The 23,657-nt window shown below is 38.1% G+C and overlaps 2 protein-coding genes across 4 annotated transcripts in view; both read left to right on the top strand.

The window, feature by feature from the left end:
• mcph1 (microcephalin 1) overlaps window positions 1-5,411 on the top strand; it is a 31,992-nt gene extending 26,581 nt beyond the window's left edge. The window contains exons 14-15 of the mRNA XM_086168798.1: window positions 3,895-4,132; window positions 4,865-5,411. Coding sequence (XP_086024924.1) covers window positions 3,895-4,132; window positions 4,865-4,917 — 291 coding nt within the window. The 3' untranslated portion in view covers window positions 4,918-5,411. The remainder of the gene's footprint in view (window positions 1-3,894; window positions 4,133-4,864) is intronic.
• Window positions 5,412-6,047: 636 nt separating this feature from the next.
• agpat5 (1-acylglycerol-3-phosphate O-acyltransferase 5 (lysophosphatidic acid acyltransferase, epsilon)) lies at window positions 6,048-23,028 on the top strand. 3 transcript variants are annotated; one of them, XM_086168783.1, is made up of 11 exons: window positions 6,048-6,793; window positions 7,847-7,916; window positions 8,000-8,115; window positions 8,224-8,313; window positions 8,688-8,778; window positions 14,074-14,235; window positions 16,547-16,670; window positions 21,324-21,406; window positions 21,499-21,600; window positions 21,682-21,769; window positions 22,834-23,028. In XM_086168783.1, exons 1-11 carry the CDS (start codon window positions 6,575-6,577, stop codon window positions 22,874-22,876), a joined length of 1,188 nt encoding a protein of 395 aa, XP_086024909.1. In that variant the 5' UTR covers window positions 6,048-6,574; the 3' UTR covers window positions 22,877-23,028. The 3 variants fall into 3 exon arrangements, with proteins under 3 accessions (XP_086024909.1, XP_086024892.1, XP_086024902.1); XM_086168766.1 differs by lacking the exons at window positions 21,324-21,406; window positions 21,499-21,600; window positions 21,682-21,769; window positions 22,834-23,028 and adding an exon at window positions 17,313-19,411; XM_086168776.1 differs by lacking the exons at window positions 6,048-6,793; window positions 7,847-7,916; window positions 8,000-8,115; ... (2 more) ...; window positions 14,074-14,235; window positions 16,547-16,670 and adding an exon at window positions 20,514-20,620.
• Window positions 23,029-23,657: the final 629 nt, after the last annotated feature.

Raw genomic sequence — 23,657 nt, 5'->3', positions numbered from 1 at the left:
GTGACAACGGAAATGCATTGGTCCACTTTAACAGGTCTGAAAGATTTTAGTTTTTTCATTTATTTATTTTTATCTGAGGAGTCATTGCTGATTTCATTAAGGTTTAAACATGAGGGAGTGTAGTGTTGTCTACGGATATTAATGCAGTCCCCTATTAAATTGAAACGGTTCAATAGGTAGGACTTCTTCTACTCTGTGCACTGGCATGGTTTTGTATTTGAATGCATGTGAATTTGCTTGTGTAACTTATAGTGTTGCGTGACAAAATGATCATCTTAACAGATGTGTTAAACTGACTGATTGTTTTTCAGATCACAAACCTAAGATTTTCCAGAGAAATAACCATCAATATAAGATAACTTAGTTTAAGAGTATTTTCAGTAACCTTTTGTGAACATATGCCTGAAATGCTTGCTCAATCATTTTTTTTTCAGTGGTTAAAAGACATTTTAAGTAATAAATAGTTTGAACATTGAGCCACCTGTGGCTACATTTGAGTGATAATAGTATCGGTTTACTTAATTTGGGATTTTGCCTTTTACTGTCACAGTGACTATCCTTGGAAACATAGAGAGAAGGATTTTTCTTTGGTTTGTCCTCACAGTCTCTCAATTTCAACCAGCTGAAATCTGTCTGGAAGCGCTGAATTCACTGCACAGAACATATTGCAGGTGTTCAGTGCAGGAAGGGCAAGAGAGGATGTTTTGTCCTAAAATGCAGAAATTGGCCCCCATCAAACATACGTCACTACTGCTATATTACTTTAACCTCTTTGTGAAATAGACTAATGTTGTAATAGTTTATGCTTACTGCACTTTTGATTACCATTGTAACCTCACAAAACCCTCTCTGTGTCAACTGAACCATATTTCTTTGAAAGGATCGCCTCAATTTGCCCTCTGCTGTTGGATAGAAACACTGAAAAAGAATTGCAGGAAGTAGGCTGATGTAATTTGTAAGTGTATAAGGGAAATACAACATATTTAAGGTGGATTACAACATAGTCTGCCCATAGACCTGTGAACATTTCAAAAACACTTTACAGTTGGTTTTGCTGAATCATTCATACTGTGGATTCTGTCACCAGGCTTTCTTTGGTATAAAAAACAAAGGTATAAAAACAAATATAGAGTGCTTTAAAAAGGCGTCATTTTAGTGTCCAACCATTCATGCACTCTTTTCAGTTAGCTTGAGAGTACACCATCCAATACACGGCACCTGACAAGCGGGCAAATAGTCTGGTCTCTGGTTTGCTTACAGTACAAATACAGTGCATTCTGTTGTACAGGGGTGACAAAATGAATGAATTCATATAAGCAAAGAGAATAGTTGAACACTTTTGAGGTTGTGTGTTTAATGGCAAGACTAACTTGCTGTTATAATATAGTAATTTAACAAGTCAATTTAAAACCTGGAAGCAGACTAACAAGGTGATGAAGTAACCATTAAGTAACCTGAGCATGAAGTAAAAAAGATATAGGGTGGCACAGTGGTGCAGTGGTTTGTGCTTCCACCTCACAGCAAGGTCTCTGGCTTGATTCAGACAGGGGGCCTTCCTATGTGGTGTTAGCAATTTCTCCCCCCCTTGTTTGCTTGGTTAGATTGTAGATTAATTGGGCCCTAAGGATATATACTATGAGCAGTTTTCTCCCTCCTTGTTTGATTCAACAACTTATGATTCTTGAACATTCTTTTTCCTCCCACATTACATTTTGCATTTTCATAAATTATTGCAGATTGCTTGAGACATTTTGCCCACATCATACTGAAAACATATTCTTAGGGGGAATCTTGGTTTAAACATTCCACACACTGTACTCTAGCTCTGATAAGCTAGATATTTTTGTCAAGTGAACTGGATATTAGCTACCATCAGAGATTTGTGATACACCTTGGCGATAAATGCAAGTGTCTTTAAATCCAAGACAGCAGTAGCTAAATACACCACTAAAACTATATCTGCATACTTCAGGTAGGAGTGTTTTCTAATGCCTCATTTCTTATTTTGAATCTTGCTGTTATAAAACGGACTGTTGTGGCTCCTTGCTTTTTAAGCCCAATTGAATGTATTTGCACAATGCGGGTTAATATTTACCTGACCCTGGCTTTCAGCCCTCTAACTTGATTATTTGACACAAAATGAAACCTGTGTGAACATTTGCAAAAGATTGAAAGCTTCAAAACGTGTTCCATGGCATTCAACTTAAATTGTGGAGATTGTCTGCTCAGTTTAGCAACTGACCCCAACTGGATACGGAGAAGGCCTGACTTTCACTCAGCAGATTTTAAAAGGAACATTTCTGTACAAAACTTTATTTTGCTTTAATCAGGCAAAACTTTCAGTTTACTATAAATATTATTTACCACTTAGCAGAACTGGAACCAAGCACATGAACAAGAATTTTAAAAACACCAACCTGCAGTGGAGAGATTAATTCCAAGATTTGAGCTACTATGTCAGCTGATGCCTTTACCCACATATTTTATAATAATAATTTATGCTTTATTAATCCCCGTAGGGAAATTCATTCTCTGCAATTAACCCATCATGGATGAACCATGAGCAGTCGGCTGCCGTCCACCAGCGCCAGGGGAGCAGTTAGGGGTTCAGTGTCTTGCTCAACACTTCAACACACTAGGAATGTTCGGTTCCTAAGAAAATTGCTCTGTCTCCTGCGAAATGGCTCCCCCAGTTATTCAACACACTAACTTTTTTGATGCATTCACATATCTGTATATATAAATAAGATAACATGGCAGTCTGTTATATACAGAATTTGCATCATTTATTTCAACATTGGGGTCAATTATAGCATAGTACAATTCAGACAGAGCGTTAGTTTAATCTTTAACACTTCTGTTACACTGTTGCATAACTGAAGTGAGTTAATTATGCAAAGAATTTCAATGATGGCCTATATTCAAACACTGACTACAATCAATCACATGCACCCTGGTGCTTTAAAGTGGCAGTTGAACACATCAACTTGACTCATCCTCACTATAGTAACACAAATGCTGACATTCATAAGAATATGACCAGGACATTGATAAAACGTGATTCTTTAAACCCTTAGAACTAAAATCAAGTGAACCTTTGTAGGTTCATCATTAATCACATTAATTGCCCCATACCCAACAATAGAATACAATATTGATTGATGGATTGTTAATAAAGTCAAGCTAAAATTTTAGAAGTCTCCATATATATTTCCATATATTCTCAGTTTGATATGTCTGGTCTCTTACTCTGGTCTCATAACATTACAACTCGCAGGGCAAGACCAGCAGCAAGTGAGAGGAGTAGCTGGGGATGCTTAACAATGCAGGGAAACTTTGACTAGGTACTTTTTTATTGTCAAAGCTAGTACAATTTGGGTTTAAAAGGAACCTAATCAATACATAGTTTAGATGTTTGGAACTATATCAATGCAGACTGGTGATGATTTGAAAATTTTACAGATCATTGTTTTATGAACATTTGATCAGTATATCACTGATGTTGATTTTGACCAGAATGTAGGTTTTTCAAATCATTTGACCAGAAGTCAATATAAAGATATCTAATGCTAGTTTTAGTATTGATAGTACTGACAACACTTGAAACTGAAATGTTGTAATTAAAATAATAGTTTGATGTGATATTCTACTCATGACCATGCTTGAGACTATTAGAGGAAGTTTCAGTTCACAAAGCATTCCTTGGGTTTTGTCGAAGTTCGGAAAAGGATGTTTAGATATCTGAGAATCTGCACTCTGGCTATAACTAATGACCTACAATGAACATTTCTTTCAGGGACATAGTGTGAATTGGATGAACTGCGCCAGTGTATGACTCACTCAACTGCAACGTTTTATTAAATGCCGTGCAATAATTATAGTGTCTTTTGTCAGATTTGCCGTCTCCAGAGACACCTCTCTGCTGGTGAACACCAGCAGGACCTGTTCCAGGACCAACCTGTCATGTTTGTGTCCCCGCACTCTCAGCCTCCTGCTCACAGTCTTGTGGAGCTGATCCAGCTCTGTGGGGGAACAGTGTGCAAAACTGTGAGGCAGGCAGGCATCTGCATAGGGACATACAATGGCAGAAGACCAGAGGGAAGCAGGATTCTCTCTGAGCAGTGGGTGCTTGGTAAGAAACCTTGTCTTTGCCATTACATTAACATTTATGATCCTATAAAATATAGAAAATGCTGTCATACACCGTAGTTCCGGTAAAGACGTGAAAGAAGAGTGTGGGAAAAAGGTACAGGGAAAAGGTACATATTATACACTGGCAAAAATAAACCTTGCTGTGATATAACAATCTTAGGGAATCGATATAGCCTAATTCAGCAACAATACGAACATCATCATTGCAAAGGTATTACCTACACACAGAAAAAAGTTAGGGAATGGACCAGCCAAAAGGTCTAAGGCTCAAGTGTACATTAAGAACGTGAGATAAAAGGCTTGCAAAAAAAATAAACAGTCATCTTAAACATATATTTAGCATCTTTAGTCAATCATAGTAATTTATAGAACTCTTAAGAGAAATTAAAAATTGTTGTTGATAACAAAAACTGTTATTGTTAAGTCTAACCAAACCAAGTCCCAATTTGTCACATAGACACTGAATGAAGCAGTAACACTCCTAGTGCTATGTGTAATAATATGTCTTGTATGGGGAGTTTTTTTCATGAGTAGTTAAAATTATCACATTTGTATTGCTATAGGAGCACGAAGTATGTCAACAGGCGCTGTCAAGAACAGGCTTTTATATATTCTATTAGATGTTTGCTAGAGCTTTATTTTTATGTAATTTTGCTTTCTTCTTTATCATATTGTTCATGTCACCCTCTTGTTTCTTTCTTTTTTGTTTTAGACAGTATCACCAACCTGAAGCAGCTGTCATATGACAACTACGAGCTGGAGTAAAACCTCCAAAATACCTCAGCTTAGGGCCAGAAGACCTAATTTTCTCTTTGTTTGGTTTCAAACAGTTTGTGCTTTGGAAATGTCTAGAGGCTGGACATAAAGCTTTTCATCCAGCAGAGTGCTTTTGCACCTCAGGTTGCCATAGAATCTTAGTGTATCTCAACTGTGAATGTGTGTGACAACTGCATTGTCTTTTAACTTGATAAATTCATTTTAATGATTCTTTTCTTTTTCTTTTTTTGTATGAGGTATCAGTCACGACTGAATCACTTGTCGGTTAGAGATGGGACTGAGCCAAACCCATCATTAGCAGTGAGTCTCCTAGAGTCTGCTGGTGCAGTTAGTACTTTCCAATAATTTATGAATTTTGTACTTTGCATTGGTAATAAATACTTTTAAATCACAGATTCTAATGTTTTTATTCTCCCCTGTATTTCCCTTGAGTGACCCATCTGTGGGATGCTCATGAGTATCCACCTCCATTAAAAAAAATTAAAGGCCATGTTTATTTTTACTACCATATAGCATAATCTTCATGACACACATTTCCAATACTCAAGATTGTCGTAATGAATTCAATAATTTTGTGGCGACATAGAAATAAACAGTTGTCCAAAAAGAGATTTTGATACGAGGATACGGAGAATAGGGTTAGATGGAGAAAGATGATTCGCTGTGGCGACCCCTGAAGGGAAAAGCCGAAAGATGAAGAAGAAGACTAATCGTACACTAAGCTACAAAAAACAACTATATAGAGATAGTGTATAATGTGGTAATAACACCACCAGGTATGATATCATCTGTCATTTTAAATCTAATGATTCGTGCAGCAAAAATTAGATAGATTCTAGGAAAAGCAAATAATCGCTACAGTTTGCCTTAAAACTCTGTAAATTATCTTGAAGTAAGGCAAAACCGGTCCCTTTGTAAGATACATAGTAGTCTCATTCAGTGCCCACTGATGAGTTGTTTAATATGTGCTTTTAGAACAAAGGAAAAAAGTGCTGACGGTTGAACCAACGATCGTTTTACAGTCTGGCCCTTTAATGCTTCTTCCCCTACCACGTGACTTGGCCAATCAGCTTCATCGATGTTACTTGGTCCCCTGACGTAGGGAGGCGTGTGTGACATTTGCTGCAAAAAGCTAGTTTTTGAACGGCTAGCCGGATACAGGAGGAGAACCAAATGCTTCTGATAATGTCTTGGGGAAACGGCGGGATTGGACTCCTTATTCACCAAATGTAGCATTTCATTTTATCAGTCGTCCGGTGAGACGCGTTTTAAGCCAGGATAACCGTCCGTTTTAACTTGTAACGTTTACAGGTCGCGATCCGACTTGAGGTCGTACCTCAGTTTCCTGTTAATTCGAATCACACAGCTGCACTTCATTTAAGTTTCAATTCCGGTATTAACAAAAAACTAAAAGCGACTTGGCTAATTGCGTTTTGCACCCAGGGTTAAAATTGCCCTTCGCCAGTTCCTCTCTCCTGCGACTTGTGCGGGCAGTTGCCCTAAAGTGGACAACGTCTCGAACACACACACACACACACATACACAACTGTGACTGTTACTCAGACCTTTAACGTTTAGGGCTCCGGCTGTCCAGTTTCACTTCCCGGGACATTCGTGTCACTGTAGCCAACTTAGAGCTGCTAACATGCTGCTCTCCCTGGTCGTGCACACGTACTCGCTGCGGTACTGGTTCCCAGCCACGATAATGCTGGGAACCGCTCCAGTGTATTTGCTGTCATGGGGGGCCTGGCGCGTACTCTCCTCCCTATTACCAGCGAGTGTGTATCATAAGTTGGACGACCAGATGTACCACATCTATCAGAGCATGGTCCTTTTTTTCTTCGAGAACTACACTGGAGTAGAGGTGGGTGGTCCTTCGAAAACGTTAATCTGAAGCCTTGAAAACAAAAATAGATGGATTCAACTGATGAACCAGTCGTAACCCGTTTTGGTACCTGCTGTGTCACTAGACATTGGACCTTGCTTTTAAATCCAAGCCAGTATTACCCCTGGCGAAGGGTTATATTGTGACTGCATCACATCTTAACACCTCTAAGAATCTTTGTATCACATGACTTGCAACTGCTTATGCCTGAGCAGTGATATATTAAATAATTTCACTTTAAACTGTATTTACCTCTTGCTCCACGCTTGGTTTAACCCACTATGTGCAGCTAAACTGGTATGTAGATGCATCAAAGCAAAAAAAAACTTTTTTGTTGATTGTCAATACTTGTATCTCACATGCATATCCAGAATGGGCCATTTTAAGTACAATCAAACACCTCTAGTTGTTCAATTTTATTGAATGTTCTGTATGAACCCTATCAGGTGCTTTTTGAACATAACTTCTCAAAAATATTTTTGGTAGTTAAAATCTACATCAGGGTTGAAACACAAAAGGGAGCAAACAAGTTAAGTGGATAAATGAGATCTGGATAAGTCGAATGCCTTACAAGTAAGTCTGATTTCCTCTGCCCTTGTTTGGCAGTGTGGTATTTTGACAATCGGGTTTTCAGAATAAACAGTGGCAATTGTTGGTGTTTGGGTGCACTCATCTTGTGGTTTGAGGCCTCACAGTTGGAAACCATGTCTGTCGATGAAAGTGAGATTTCTTCTTCATTACTGTGCAGTTGATGCTTTCAAAGGTTTGGGGGTTTTCAGTGAATACAGTTGGTCTTTCCTGACCAAACAGTATGTCATGCTGCAGCAGCTAATTGATCTTGTTAATCCAGAGCAATGATTTGAAAAGATGTGCGGGTCATACCACAATCATCAAAAATAATTTATAGTAATTATTGGCAGTACGGTATTTTAGCAAATTAATATATTTTCTATTTTTCTTTAAATTTGGGGTTGTGGTTCCTCAGAAATAAATAAAAAGTTTGCTGTCTGCTTTTTTTCCCTTGTTCTTTAGATCGTGATATATGGAGATATACCGAAAATCAAAGAGAATGTGATCTATTTGTCCAACCATCAGTGCACAGGTAACATTTGTATGTTTTGTCTTGAAAAATAGTGTGATCGCCAGTTTAAATAATCTAGACTCACCGAATGATGTCATCTGCAGCCGACTGGATCATTGCTGATATGTTGGCCATAAGGCAGGATGCCCTCGGTCATGTCAGATATGTTCTTAAAGATGGGCTTAAGTGGCTCCCATTATATGGCTGGTATTTCTCTCAGGTGATGCTATTTTGTGATTATTCGGATGCAATTTTGCAAATCACAAGTCTTATCTTTGTACAATTTCCATCCACTGTTCATTTTTTGTTTTGTTTTTTTTTCCCCCAGCATGGAGGGATCTATGTGAAACGAAGTGCTAAGTTTAATGAAAAAAATATGAAGAGGAAGCTACTTACTCAAACTCAGACAGGAACACCAGTAAGTCAGGTTATTGAGGCTATCGGTTATTGAGGTTCTTAATCAACCTCTCTGTGTTGATTAATTCTCGGGAAGAATAAGTCTCCAACCCAAAAACAAAAAGTTCCAGTTGAACATGAACTCTGACCTGCAGGCAAATTTGTCTGTATTTTTGATAAGTGTTGCTCATCATATTTGAAAGATCTACATTGGTCACGCACTGATTTAAGACTAAGGCCACGTAAACTCTCACACTTTGTTGTGAATTTTCCAATAGTGTTGAGAGGTTTTGCTGAACAAATCCTGTAAATGTTTCTCCTGTCAGATCTTTTTCTTGGCTTGTACAGTTGGAACCAAAAGTTAAAAACCTTTGATTTACATATTTCTTCCCACAGATGTATCTTGTCATCTTCCCAGAAGGAACACGGTATAATCCAGAGCTCAAGAATGTTATCGCTGACAGTCAGGCGTTTGCAAGGAAAGAAGGTACTGGCATGACAGCAGCTATTGACTGCTGCATTCTAATTCACATATAGTCTATGCAGTCCAGAAAACCACTGACAAAGTTGTCTGACCACCCAGTGAAATGCAGTTTGACCATTTAGCATCAACCACACTAACAACATCTAATGGTGGATGGATCATAATGGGCAATTTAGGATTATCTTCTATTGCTTTTCCTTTCAGCTTTTCCTTTCAGCTTTTCCCTTCAGGGGTTTTGCCACAGCGAATCAATCTTCTCCATCTAACCCTATTCTCTGTATCTTCCTCTCACACCAACAAACTTCATATCCTCTCTCACTAGATCCATAAATCTTCTCTTTGGTCTTCCTCTAGACCTGCAAGAAGCTTCAATTCCAGAATCCGTCTACCAATATATTCACTATCCCTCCTCTGTATATGACCAAATTATCTCATTCTGGCTTCTCTGACCTTCCCTCCAAAATGTCTAACTTGTGCTGTCCCTCTGATGGACTCATTCCTGATCTTATCCATCCTCGTCACTCCAAAAGAGAACCTCAACATCTTCATCTCTGTGACCCCTAGCTCTGCCTCCTGTCTTTTTGGCAATGTCACTGTTTCTAAACCATACGGCATTGCTGGTCTCCCCACTGTCTTATACACCTTTCCTTTCATTCTGGCTGATAGTCCTCTATCGCACAATACCCCTGACACTTTTATCCACCCACTCCAACCTGTTTGAACCAGTTTCCTTACCCCTTTTCCACACTCTCCGTGGTGCTGAGAAAGGAACTCTGTCATAAGCTTTTTCTAGGTCTACAAAAGCACAATGCAGCTCCCTCTGTACTTCTCTGACCTTCTCTCTAGCATTCTCAAAGCAAATACTCTATCTGTAGTACTCTTTCTAGGCTTGAAGCCATACTGCTACGCGCAAATGCTGACTTATGCTCTCAGTCTAGTTTCAACTCCTCTTTCCCATAACTTCATTGTATGGCTCATCAACTTTATCCCTCTATAGTTAACGCAATTTTGCTCATCCCACTTATTCTTAAAAATGGGCACCATCACACCTCTCACTCTCTAAGATCCTGTTGAATAATCTAGTCAGAAACTCTGCCACTGCCTCACCTAGACACTTCCACACCTCCATAGGTATATCATCAGGACCAACTCCCTTTCCACTCTTATCCTCTTCAATGCCTTCTTCACTTCACTTTTCTAATCTCTGTGGTCTACAATAGTCACCTCTTCTACCCTTGCCTCGCTTTCATTTTCGTCATTTATCAGCTCTTCAAAATACTCTTTCCATCTTCCCATCACTCTTCTAGCATCTGTCAATACATTTCCCACCCTATCCTTAATCACTCGGACCTGTTGTACATCCTTTCCATCTTTATCTCTCTTTCACCAACCTGCATTGATCATTCTCTCCCTCCTTACTATCCAACCGAGCATATAAGTCATTGTATGCCCTTTCTTTTTCCTTTGCTACCTTTGTCTTTACCTTACGCTGTATCTCCCTGTACTCATGTCTGTTCTCTTCAGACTGTTCTCTTCAGACTCCTCAGACTGTTTCCCTCTTCTCCTTTGCTAACCACTTTCTCTGTATATACTCCTGCACTTCCTCATTCATCTACCAAGTCTCCTTATCTACTTTCCTTTCACATGACACACCAAGTACTCTTCTACCTGTCTTCCTGATAACACTAGCTGTAGTTATCCAATCATCTGGAAGCTCTCCCTGACCACCCAGAGCCTTTCTCAACTCCTCCCTGAAAACCATGCAACACTCTTCCCCTTTCAGCTTCTTCCACTTTGTCCTCTGCTCAGCCTTTGTCTTCTTGATCTTCCTTGTCACCAGAGTCATCCTACAAACAACCATTCCATGCTGTCTGGCTACACTCTCACCTACTTATACTTTGCAGTCACTGATCTCCTTCAGATTACCTCATCTATACAAGATGGTAGTCTACCTGCATTCTCCTACCTCCACTCTTAAGTTACCCTATGTTCCTGTCTTTTCTGGAAAAAAGTGTTCACTACAGCAATTTCCATCCTTTTTGCAACGTCTACCACCATCTGCCCGTCTGCGTTCCTATCCTGGATACCAAACCTGCCCATTACTTCTTCATCACCATTATTGACTGCTCCAACATGTCCATTAAAGTCTGCACCAATTACCGCTCTCATCTCTGGGGATGTTCTTCATCATCTCATTTAACTAATTCCAGAACTTCCCATCAAGCTCACATCCCACCTGTGGGGCATAGCCACTAACAACATTTAGCATCACACCTTCAATTTCCAGTTTCAGACTCTGAAGTCTATCTGACATTCTTTTTACCTCAAGAACATTCCTCACAAACCTCTTCAAGATACCTCCTACTCCATTTTTCTTCCTGTCAGTATCATGATAATACAACTTAAAACCTTCTTAAAACCTTCTTCTAGCCTTTACTACCTTTCCACCTGGTCTTCTGAACACACAGTATATCTGCTTTCCTTCTCCGCATCATGTCAACCAACTCTCCACCTTTTCCTTTCATCATCCTAATATTCAAAGTCCCTACTTTGACTTTGAATATTGGGAATATCCAGTATGAGATTCTTTGGTTCGATTCACATATTTTGGCACAAGTTTTATGCCGGATGCCCTTCCTGACAACCTTCTGCATTTATCCGGGCTTGGGACTAGCTCGGACAGACTCTGGCCTGTGCCCCCCTGAGGCTGCATTCTAATGGATGATTTAGGATAACTGGGTTTATTATCTGTGTGCGTGCGTGCGTAGTGGGGGAAGTGCTGCATGTTTTACTTTTGTCATGTCATTAATTTGATCCTAAAGTCAGCATTGGTCAAGAGTCTTTCTGAGTTTTATTAATGTATTAAGTGGCAAAGTTTTAAAAACATTTTTTTTTTTTCGACAATTATTTGTACCATGCCCAGATGGATTTTTCCTACAATTAATCTGTCTGTTTGACTTCAGTGTATAGTAATTCAGTGCTGGCTAAATCGACGAAAGATCCACTCTCAATCAGCCAGAGCGCTAGAACTTGTTTGAAACTGAACTGGAATCCTGCATTAGTGCTAAGACTTTACAGATGACTGCTTTTGTTGCTTCAGCATGAATAACATGATGCTCTTGCTTGCTGTGGCGTTTATATATTGTTTCTCTTACTAATCCATACTGTTGCAATGAAGCCCATCTGTGAACCACAGCCCTGAGTGTTACCTTCCCCCATTAATCCAAATTAATCTTAATCTGTGCTGACATGCACATGACATTATCTGCTATTAGTGAGGTTTTAGTGAGCAGAGGACAGGAACACCCCAGTAGCTGACCCAAACATTAGCCTTTACAACCTCTACCTTAAATTGTGTATTGTGTGTTCAGAAACATTCATAGGGTTTGAGTTTTTTTTTTCTGTATTGGACACCTGATTGTGACATTTTAAAAACAAAAATGTCTTTTGCTTTTCAACCTAAAGCTATATATATATATATATATGTGTGTGTGTGTGTGTGTGTGTGTATGTATGTATAGATAGATAGATAGTGGGGCAAAAAAGTGTTTAGTCAGCCACCAATTGTGCAAGTTCTCCCACTTAAAAAGATGAGAGAGGCCTGTAGTTTGCGTCATCGGTACACTTCAACTATGAGACAGAATGAGAAAAAAAATCCAGAAAATCAAATTGTATGATTTTTAAAGAATTTATTTTAAAATTATGGTGGAAAATGAGTATTTGGTCAATAACAAAAGTTCATCTCAAATCTTTGTTTTATACCCTATGTTGGCAATGACAGAGGTCAAACATTTTCTGTCTTTACTAGGTTTTCACACGCTGTTGCTGGTATTTTGGCACTTTCCTCCATGCAGAGCTCCTCTTGAGCAGTGATGTTTTGGGTCTGTCACTAGGCAACATGAACTTTTAATGCCCTCCAAAGATTTTCTCTGAGGTTGAGATCTGGAGACTGGCTAGACCACTCCAGGACCTTGAAATGCCACTCCTTCTTTGCCCTGGCAGTGTTTTTTTGGATCATTGTCATGCTGCAAGACCCAGCCACGATTCATCTCCAATGCCCTTGCTGGTGGAAGGAGGTTTTCACTCAAAATCTCCCGATACATGGTCCCATTTATTCTATCCTTATGTGGATCAGTCGTCCTGGTCCCTTTGCAGAAAAACAGCCCCAAAGCATGATGTTTCCACCCCCATGCTTCACAGGAGGTATGGTGTTATTTGGATGCAACTCAGCATTCTTTCTCCTCCAAACACAACAAGTTGAGTTTGTACCCAAAAGTTCTACTCTGGTATCATCTGACCATAGGACATTCTCCCAATCCTCTTCTGGATCATCCAAATGCTCTCTAGCAAACCTCAGACGGGCCTGGACATGTACTGGCTTAATGGGACACGTCTGGCAGTGCAGGATTTGAGTCCCTGGCAGTGTCATGTGTTACTGAGGGTAGCCTTTCTTACTTTGGTTCCAGCTCTCTGCAGGTCTTTCACTAGGTCCCCCATGTGTGGCTCTGGCATTTTTGCTCACCGTTCTAGGGATCATTTTCACCCTGTGGGGTGAGATCTTGCGTGGAGCCCCAGATAGAGGGAGATTATCTCACAGTTGATGTCTTCACAACAAGCTGCTTACCTATTGCAGTCAGTCTTACCAGCCTGGTGTAGGCCTATAATTTTGTTTCTGGTGTCCTTTGACAACTCTTTGGTCTTGGCCAAAGTGGAGGTTGGAGTGTGACTGAGGTTGTGGATAGGGTCTTTTATACTGATAAACAGTTCAAACAGGTCCCATTAATACAGGTAACAAGTGGAGGACAGAGGAGCCTCTTAAAAAAGAAGTTTCAGGTCCGTGAGAGCCAGAAATCTTGCCTGTTTGTAGGTCACCAAATACTTCTTTTACCAAGGAATTTACCAATAAATTCAGTAAAAATCCTACTAAAAATCCCCCCCCCACTCTGTCTCATAGTTGAAGTGTGTATATATATATATATATATAATATTATATTTTTATTTTCTTCTCCCCCCCCCTAATTCTAGGTAACATGTTTTAGATTAACCACAAATCAGCGTTTGAATATTTTTTAATCCTAATCTTGTTCTTTACCTGGGTATTTTTAAGCATTACTTGAGAACATGTTTTCCTGTATGTTCTTCTGATCCCTTCCATTGTCAAAAAAGTCCCTGGAAAGATCTAGGCTGGGAGATATGCATAGCATCTAAAATCAGGTTTCTTTATTGTAATCTTTTGAAGTTAAAAGAATGTCAAACCTAAATATTAATTGCGCTATGGTTTTTTTCACCTTTTTACAGGACTGGCAGTTCTGAGGCACACACTAACGCCCAGAATGAAAGCATCCCACATAGCCATTGAGACTATGAGGGGTCACCTGGATGCAGTGTATGATGTAACTGTAGCTTACGAGGGAATGATGGGAGGCAGTAGCAAAAGAAAACCAGCACCTACAATGCCAGGTAAGCTGGTTTGTACGTAGCCTGATTAATAACAGCAATTTTCTTCCATCAAAACTGGTCTCGTTTTTTTTTAGTTTTTTTGTTTGTTTTTTTTTTATTCTTGTTTGTAATAACTATTGAGTTCATTTATTAATATTGATTCTCAAATGTCAGCATGGTGTAAAGTGAGTATAAATGCTGAGGGAGAGATTTCATTGATTTATTTGCAGCAGCATATTTACACACAAATTTGATACATATCAAGAGACTGGCTTATAAACTACCTTGAACTTTGTTATTCGTGGTTTCTCTTGGCAAATTGGTTCAAATTATATGTCACTAGGGTGTTATAACTTTTAAGTTTAAATGAGATTTTAAAGCAGTTTCAGAGAAAATACCGTCAGCTAAATGCAATTGACTCTCTTTTCTTGGGAATTAGTGGGTTCGTGCTTGTTTTATCAATTCTGCAACCCTGTGTACCCTCCCTCAGAATTATTCACACAGCAAACATTGCATACTACCAGTCATTTCCCTGTAAACAAAGTAACTCTGTGCCTTGAAGTTTTTCATCATGATTCGTTCAGTTTTAACGAGTCTGTTTGAATGGTTACAAAAAACATCCTGTCTTTGTTAGGAATAAACACTGATATGTTTCTACCAAACAACGGCATAATACAGAAAGCATCCTTCTCATCATGCACTTCCTGGTGTCATGCTGTGAAGGTGACTGGTGATTTTACAAGTCAGTGGAAGAGATTAGTGACTGTCAAAATCTGAGCTACGAGATACCACCTTTTTCGTTCTATTATTAGTTGTATTTGTTTTTAATTTTTTTTTTTAGTTTGGATCATTATCTGCTTTTTTTTAGATTTATTATTTGGAAAAGATTTAGATTATATTTTCACACAGACCCAATATATTGTGCCTTTTTAGCAATAACTTATAGTTCCTTAATCATTTTTTTAAATGCATTTTCAGGTAATTTCCTCATCAGTTTGAGGCAGTTGTGTGATCATTTTTAATCATGACTGTCATCACTGTATGAAAAGACTGAATTTTCTACACCACCAAACATGAGCTTTGATTTCATTGTTTGCACATACAGACAAGAATGTAGTTGTTGGTCATGGTGGCAAAATACCACAGTAATTTTTATTTATTTATTCAGTCATTCATATATTTATTTATTTGCAATAATTTAGGATTATTTATTGGCCTTCTGTAGAACCTGTAAAATTCCTCCTCATTCAAATATTCATTGTACATTTTTCATAGTTTGATACTGAATTGAACCTATTCCATGCTACTATAATTTCATATCTTTTTTGGACAAAAACACTTATATCATCATACTTATAGACAGTATTAAATGAAAATGTGTCGTCAAAACAAATCCAATCTGAAATAGCTTATTATTTTAATTATCAAAAAATCTGAAACCTATCTGTCCTGAAACCTGTCCTATCTAAAGCCTTGATTCAGACCTATAAAAATTCACAAAAATATTGTAGCATATAACTACATTTGCAAATTAAGTCCATGTATACTGTTCATCAAGTTAGTGCCAACATTTGGTTCAGAAACAAAACGTGCTGCAGTGAAGGCCAGACTTTCCCCCCATTGCTTCAGCTTTGATTTTTAAAGGCTGTTAGGATACACAGCAGCACAAACTTTCCTGGATTAATTTATTATCCTTGCATGCTAACCTCTCCATCAGGCATTAGCCAACTTTAGGTCTTTCATGATGTTTATTATCTACATGAACTGTCTTATGCTGACTGGTCTGTTTGTGAAGTCAGTTAACATTGAAACTAAAGGTCACCTTGACTCTTGGGCTCTTTATATTGGTGAATCGGGCTTTCATTGCTTACTTCGATCAAGTTTCCTCTTTTGGCTCCATTGCCCAGCTTCCCAATACTATTGGAAGTTATGGAAACAGGAACTTGTGTGTCTCTGGGGATACACGTGCTACCTTATGTGTTCGCACATTGTTAAAGTTCATATCTGATTTTCTCAGACACTTTGTTTTTGCCTCATGCTCTGATTGTTTCTTTTGACTTGGTATTTAAACGGAAAGAAAAAAATCATATTCCACTACTTCATTCACTTATTATTCTTGAGCACATTTACGTTTTATCATCTCTGAAATTATCATATTTTAGAATTGAAGAGTATTTTATCCAAAGGTGTACCACTTGAAGAACTTGGCATCATAGCGTCATCGCAGCCATACTCTGTGTCACTGTTTACTTTAAGTAGTTACTGTACGTGCCGTTTTGCTGAAAGGCTTTTCCTGTTTTTGTTTAGTCTCTTTATTTTTTGTGTTTGACAGAATTCCTGTGCAAAGAATGTCCCAGAGTCCACATACACTTCGATCGTGTGGACATAAAGGAAATTCCCCCAGAGCCAGTGTTTTTCCGTAGGTGGCTGCATGAGCGGTTTGAAATCAAAGACCAGTAAGTTTTTTGTGTGTGTTCAATTAATCAAGAAATAATGTATGCTCTTGGATATTTTGTATCCCAAGTGTACCTAATTGTCATATTGGGTTTTATATAAGTTGCAGATGAATGAAATACACAACCATCTCTTGGTTAATGTGCACTCCTCACTGTTAGCTTTTTCGATTTTATACAACCTATGGGTCTTAAATTTATTTTCTTATTTCTTTTTTTTTTCCAAATTTGAGACTCTATAGTGTATCATAGCTCATAAAGATAATATAACCTCTGTCTCATAAAGATAATATAACCTCTGTAGTTTCAAGTTTCACAGAGAATGGAAGACACCTTGACAGTAGGTTTTCAGCTGGTTTTGTGTGCAGCACATACAAAGAACTTTTAGCACCTAATTTACCCTGGATTCTGACAGAAGCTGTGTGTTGCAACAAATGTCAAGATAAAAATAATAAAAACATTTCAGATCAATAAGCATTTTAATATAGAGCAACATCAATCCAGCCAAACTATAAAACATCCTGAGATGATTGGAATGCAGGCTAAGTAGAATTTACTGAAATGTGATTCCCCCCCTTATTTCTTCTCATATGAACCTTTATATATATACTGTAGGATTTCTAAAAGAATCATGTCTTTTCAAAGGCTGCTACAGACTTTCTACGAATCGGAGGACAAGGACAAACTAAGCCGTTTTCCTGGGAAGTGTCAACATTCTCCACTGAGTCTCTCAAAAACTCTCCCATCCGTGGTGATTCTGGGGGGGCTGACGCTGCCTTTATTGTTGACGGATACTGGCAGGAAACTGTACGTGAGAACCTGGGTTTATGGGACACTTCTAGGATGGCTGTGGGTGAATTTTTTTCCGTAAGGAACAGCGCAGCGGGCGGACATGATGAAAGAAATACAAAAGAAAGACGCAGTGCCATTTTCCTGTATCACAACACAAGGAGTTTCACATGCAGAGGAGGCTTATCCCACGTCTGACCCCTCACGGATGGTGAGCTGTAAGCTCAACAAAGACGCCAATCAATGTTATTCTTTCTGTGCTATTTGTGTTGTTTTGGATTTGCAGCCTGAAATGAAGGGAAAACAAAAGTGAATTTATTCAAGAATTTGACTCTGCAGATAAGATACATTAATCTACAGACAGCCTCCTCCCATGAGACGTAGCCAAACTTATATCCCTGCATGCTAACCTCTCCATCAGGCATTGGCCAAGTTTAGATCTTTAATGAAGTTGAAGTTTGTTGCGCAAGTATGAGATGTGCTCAGCCACGTACTCATAATTCACAACTCAATGTTAAGTGCCCTGACTCCCCATTATTGATGTTACACTGTCCCATATCCGACAGGCTATGCACTTTGCTCATTTAAAGGCGCAGCACACCAATGGCTTCACCCAAACACTGTGTTTACTCCTGATTCTCTCAGGATACGAGGTGTCTAACTTCATGACAGCTCCCTCATCCTCCTGTAAATTCTGCTGCAGCGGCGAGCTCTGGACGAATTAAACCTTATCCTTCTTTTCAATACAATCAGGTGACCTCCTGTAATTCCCATCACAGCTCTGCTAACTATTGACTTGAGCAGGTGTGAGATCTGCTGGAGTACCTGGAATCATCTGTAGGTGTCAGGGGTCTTTATATAGAGTTGTTTTTACATGAGTAGAACGCACTTACTAACATGACACAACATGCACTTTTGTACAATAGGTGTTTTTTTGGTTTTTTTTGCTGTTTTTCACTGAAAATGAATGTAGCCACTTTCAAATATATGCATTTAGGGTTTACTTTTCCCCCAAGAATTTATGCCCTTCATGTAATTTTTCTGTCATAACAGTATTTGAGATCACCGTAGAAATAAAAGGTTCTACTAAAGTAAAATGTGTTTTCACAACATACCTTGACAAACCTGTTGTATTTGGCATAAACGTTCCAAGTTAGAGCAGTGCTTTTGAAATACTTGCTCTGAAAGTGAATGCAATGGATTTTTTCTTACATAATTAGTTGCATTTTTATTTGCCCGTTCATTTGTTTGTAATTGTTTCTACATTTGTAAAGCGTCACAGTTCCAGAAACATTTTATATGCATTTGTTACTTTGCTATTTTACAAATCACATAACAGTATCTACCTTGCTTATAGCAAAAAGGTGACAAAGCCATGCTAGCAGTATAAACACGGTTACTGTGCACTCTAAGCCATGTGTATTATACATCCGTCTAGCGTGAAATGCACTGTATTTCTGGTTGTTGTTTACTGTCTTGAAACTGTTATATTTTCCACAACTCACCTTTGCTGTCTCACGCTCCAAAAGAGTTAGTCTGGGTTAGCTATATCCATGTGAATGTTTCAGCACATATTGTGATTTTCCATGTTGCTCCAATACCTCATGAAAAACCTTTCCTTATTTTTAAACAACCCTTTGAACTATTTTATAGTACTTTTTATCTTGACACAATCAGACTGTAATTCATACAAAAACTCTAGACAGCATTTAAATGCCAACTGTTTCTGGAAATGTGTGCCTTTTCCTTGGAGTAGTATTTCCGTCGAAGGCCACTGTGGATCTTTCCACCCTGTGACTGGAGTGGGCGCCCAGCTGCTGCTTCTGGTCACTTTGTCTACAGTTCATATTGGCTTAATTTGCTCTTAAAATGATTTGATTTACAGTTTGACTGTTAATGAATGAGGGTTTAATGTGTACTGGAAATGAGGATTAAAATGAATAAAGTTGTTCCTTTGGGAGTTTTTTTTTTTATTATTATTATTTTGTTTTTAATACAGAAGTACTCTCTTGTTGTGAAGACTTTCAGTTTTTTTTTTCAGTTTAAGTTCTGAAGAAGCCTGTCAGATGTGGGGTGATGAGATAGAAGTCCAGTTGCCACGACAAGAATTCACCATAACCTGGATGACCGAGAACAGACAGAATACAAAAGTACCTTTGAACACATGGAGTTCTACTGTGGATATTGGCATGCAATTGACAGTATTTTTCCTTTTAAGTTTAAATTTGATCTCTTCTCACACTTCACACTTGTCAGTAAACACCATTGCATATGACGCAAAATTCATTTAATTAGGTGTCTAATCTATAAAATTAATTCCAAGGCTAGTCTATTTACCGAAATTTACCACTTTTCCCTGTCATTCAGGTTTTAAAAATGAAGATTGCACAGCAATCAATGGAAAACTTGAAAATCTGGATGACTCGATACGTTTGTAGAATGTTTATAAAGCCGGCGCAACCGGTTAAGGCACAGTAATAGTCGCCTGTTTTTTTTTATTATTTCAGGGGAATGCCGACTCTGCAGGATTAAGGCTAATCCACATAAAGCACACTTTGGGAGGATGGAGACTTAACTTTATGAAAGTCGTCTTTCCCCCCGAAGAACTGGTATAATGCGAAGCTCTGCAAATAAGGGAGTCAAAATGCTAACACTTGTGATACACAATCTTGTCCTGTATTCAAAATCGAATATAATTTGGATAAATAGACAGGATGAGTAGAAAGACGCATCATCATTGGCTAACCATCATTGTTTAATTATTATAATAATGATAAAATTGAAAACGTCCATTGGGACATGACAATATTACCGGAATCAACTGCGACAACATAACATTCATAGCAGTAAGTTGATTATTATCATTTTCACAGTTTATTATTAAACCAAAACACCAAGAAAAAAAAATCGTTTTTTTTTTTAAATAAAAATATAAACCGTTATTACATTTTGTCTGTCGTATTCGACTTTTTGGAGGTTACATTCATATTTATTCTGTCAATCTCTGAAGGCGGTATTACGCATGGTCAGAAACGCGCCACCAGCTACAATGCGCATGCGCAGTACATTTTGCTTCAATTGAGGAAGTACACTCGCAGTGGAGGTAATTCTAGTGTCGTTGAAAGCAGAACTATTTCCCGTGTCGGTTGTTGTTTGTGCTGAAGGTATGTATTGATAATCGGCTAGTAACTCTCGATATGTAATAAGAATAGTTTCTGATCAAATATCTATGCAAATCAATCGTAGTTCTCACAGTTTGTGTCATCTCACACTGATAGCGACATCTAGTGGAGACCCTGGGTAGCACAGTTTCTTTTGGCATGAAAAGGCTTTCATTCGTTGCTACAAAATAGTGTCTTTTTTCACGAGAAAAAATTCACTCTGAAAAATCTATTGATTAACAAGGAGACAAACATAAATCAACTGTTAAACTGGTCAAAATTTGCTTATTTTTAGAGAGGATGAAAAAATTGCACTCAAAATATGGATTTGCCTGTTTGCCAGAAATGTTTTTACTCGTTTGAATATGAAACACCAAGTAAAAGATGTCCAATTGCAGTAAAGGCAGCTGCCCACAATTGGACATAAATACAAATTGTCAGCAAAAAGTATTACTGAAGGTATAGATGGAATGATCACATCATTGCTACCTCAATATTTAAGTGTTCATTATTGCCTTGTTTTGTAGATTTAAATATTTCCAACTACGTGTGGTATATTTTTATGGTGAGTTCTTTTTAGTGTTCCCGTACAGTTTAACCAGTGTTCCAGGAAGTTAATCACAATTGTTGATCTAAAATGTCTTATCTCAAACTTTGACTTGTTTTGCATAACGCACACATACTTCCGTTTTATATGTTTCTCCAGCTCTGCAATGGCCATTGACTGGATTGGTTTTGGTTATGCTGCTATCATTGCCCTCGGGGGGTTTATGGGATACAAGAGAAAAGGTTGGAAGTAGTAAGATCCACCAAAGGCAGTCTGTCATGAGTAGTTTATTGGCACAGTCACTGATCAATAATGCATATGTCTTTCTGTGAAGGCAGCGTGATGTCCTTGATTGCCGGCTTAGTTTTCAGTGGTTTATCCGCTTATGGTGCCTTCAATATTTCTAATAACCCAACCGACATCAAGGTTTCTTTGCGTGAGTATATCTTGATCAGTTTGCACACCCTTCCATTGATCGGTTTAAATGTCAGGGCGATTATGTTTGTTGTTGTTTCAGTTTCTTCTGGAGTCCTTTCAGTCATCATGGGGATGAGATACAAGAAATCTGGAAAGCTAATGCCTGCAGGCATCATGTCAGGCCTGAGGTCAGCTCATTGAATGTGTCATTTTCACCCATAAACATTCTGTTCTCCGTTATAAGGCAGAAATTCTAAATAATTTTCCCATAAAAACAAAGTAAGGTGAAAAAAATGCAGTATCTGTTAAAGTATTTAAAAACTGCTTCCAAAATATTTTTTTCCTAAAACGTTACTCCAGTTCTGTTTTCTTTGTGAGCACATTTTATTTCTAAAGCCAAGATACAGACGTTACAGATCCGGCAGAGATCACATCTTTTTTTTTTAGTTTCACCTGTTTAAAGCACCATTTACAAAATACATTTTCAATGACTTAATACTTTTTTTATGTGACTTTTTTCCAAGTTATTGTTTAAAGTTTCAGGTTCAGATTTTTCTTAAAGGGACAACAGCTACACCTCAGTCTTTTTACATGCCTTGAAATAAAAATTAAGTAAATAAACAAATGAATAAATGTAACCTTTCAGTGTATGTTTTTCAGATTAATAATCAGATACTTTTAATTTCTTTAACTGTTTCTTTTACTGTAAGATAATCTTCCAGTAATGTGCTGGTTGATTTTGAGATATCTGGTGTTATCCTTTATTTTGTGGAAAGCTTTGTTTCCTTAAATGAGTTTACGGTATCAGAATATTCTACCTGCATCTGTATGCATGTGTGACTGCGGCCACTAGGGGGCTAGCCAAAGATACACCTGTTCTGGAGTACTTTAATGTCTGATTTTCATTTACTTATTATCTACATTCCAACTCAATGGTTCATAGGTTTTATTTAAATAGTACCGTAATTATTATTGCTGTTAATTGCTTAACTATTGTATTAAACAAATCCAGATGTAAAGCTGGCCTTCATTATCCCTAAGGGCCAGACGTTGTGCTGTCAGCATTTCATAAATAGTTATAGCGCTTTCATTTATTCTCCTAGGAAACCTAGTACACAGATGATGAGTCACACTGAATCAGTCGGTGCTAAAGTCATCTGTGACAAGATGATTAATAGACATATTCAACTTTGTCTTTAACCATGAATGAAACAGTTGTTGCTTTATTTCTCCCCCTTTCCTCTTTTCGCAGCTTTTTAATGGTGTTCCGACTTTTGCTCAAGATCGTGGTGTGACGCGACAATGCAGTTTCTGCATTTGGAGCAACCAGCTTTGTTTTAACGGAGACACGATTCCTCATCTACATTCCCCGTGTGATTTTTGAAACACTAATAAAATGCATCACTTTTTTTACATCAACCTTCAAATAAAAGCTTGATAACAAGAACTCCTTTTATGTTCCACATGTTTCATTATATGATTTTATGGAGTGCTTTAATCTTCACGGTATTCACGGTAAATAAACAACTGAATGCTGAAAGAACCATTAGTATTTAAAAAACTGCAAAGCATCCTAAACCTCTTGTAATAACCATAAGGCACGTTATTGAGGAACACATTTACATTGGGAGATGATGATCAAAACCTGCGTAAGGAGTGACAACTGATATCACAAGACAATGAGGCAAACATTTTGTATAATTACGAAAGACAATTTCCTCTCACAGCTAAAGAATTGCCGTCAATGCAAAATTATCTTTGCACAAATTCATGCGAGTTTTATTTGAATGTTTAACGCCTCCGTCACGGTTTTTATGTAGACCTCATCCCGGCTGTGGTTTCCTCTTGCTGCCTGGCTGCACAAACGTGCAGATGCAGGAATCCAGCTCATCCTACCCTGGAAAGACTGCATCCTACAGCCATAAGGAGCAGTTTTAGTTTGTTTTTATTTTTTAAAAAAGCAACAAAAACATTGTTCAAAGATTTAATGCATTTCTACCTTGATACTATGGAAATCAGCAAGGATTCCAGTAAATTTCTCCTCTAGCATCAGTGTGCAACCTGAGGTTGCCAGAC

The sequence above is a fragment of the Fistularia commersonii genome, chromosome 2 (genome assembly GCF_037954325.1).
Source record: "Fistularia commersonii isolate RoL2024-O1a breed Wild chromosome 2, RoL_Fcom_v1.0, whole genome shotgun sequence".
Taxonomy (NCBI): domain Eukaryota; kingdom Metazoa; phylum Chordata; class Actinopteri; order Syngnathiformes; family Fistulariidae; genus Fistularia; species Fistularia commersonii.
This window is presented reverse-complemented; position numbering and strand designations above follow the sequence as displayed.

Bases quoted from the DNA above. Each gene is read 5' to 3' on its own strand.
- agpat5 (XM_086168783.1), top strand. From the start codon at position 6,575: ATGCTGCTCTCCCTGGTCGTGCACACGTACTCGCTGCGGTACTGGTTC. The intron at 14,236-16,546 runs GTAAGCTGGTTT...TGTGTTTGACAG, and splicing joins ACCAGCACCTACAATGCCAG to AATTCCTGTGCAAAGAATGT. The intron at 21,601-21,681 runs GTGAGTATATCT...TTGTTGTTTCAG, and splicing joins CGACATCAAGGTTTCTTTGC to TTTCTTCTGGAGTCCTTTCA.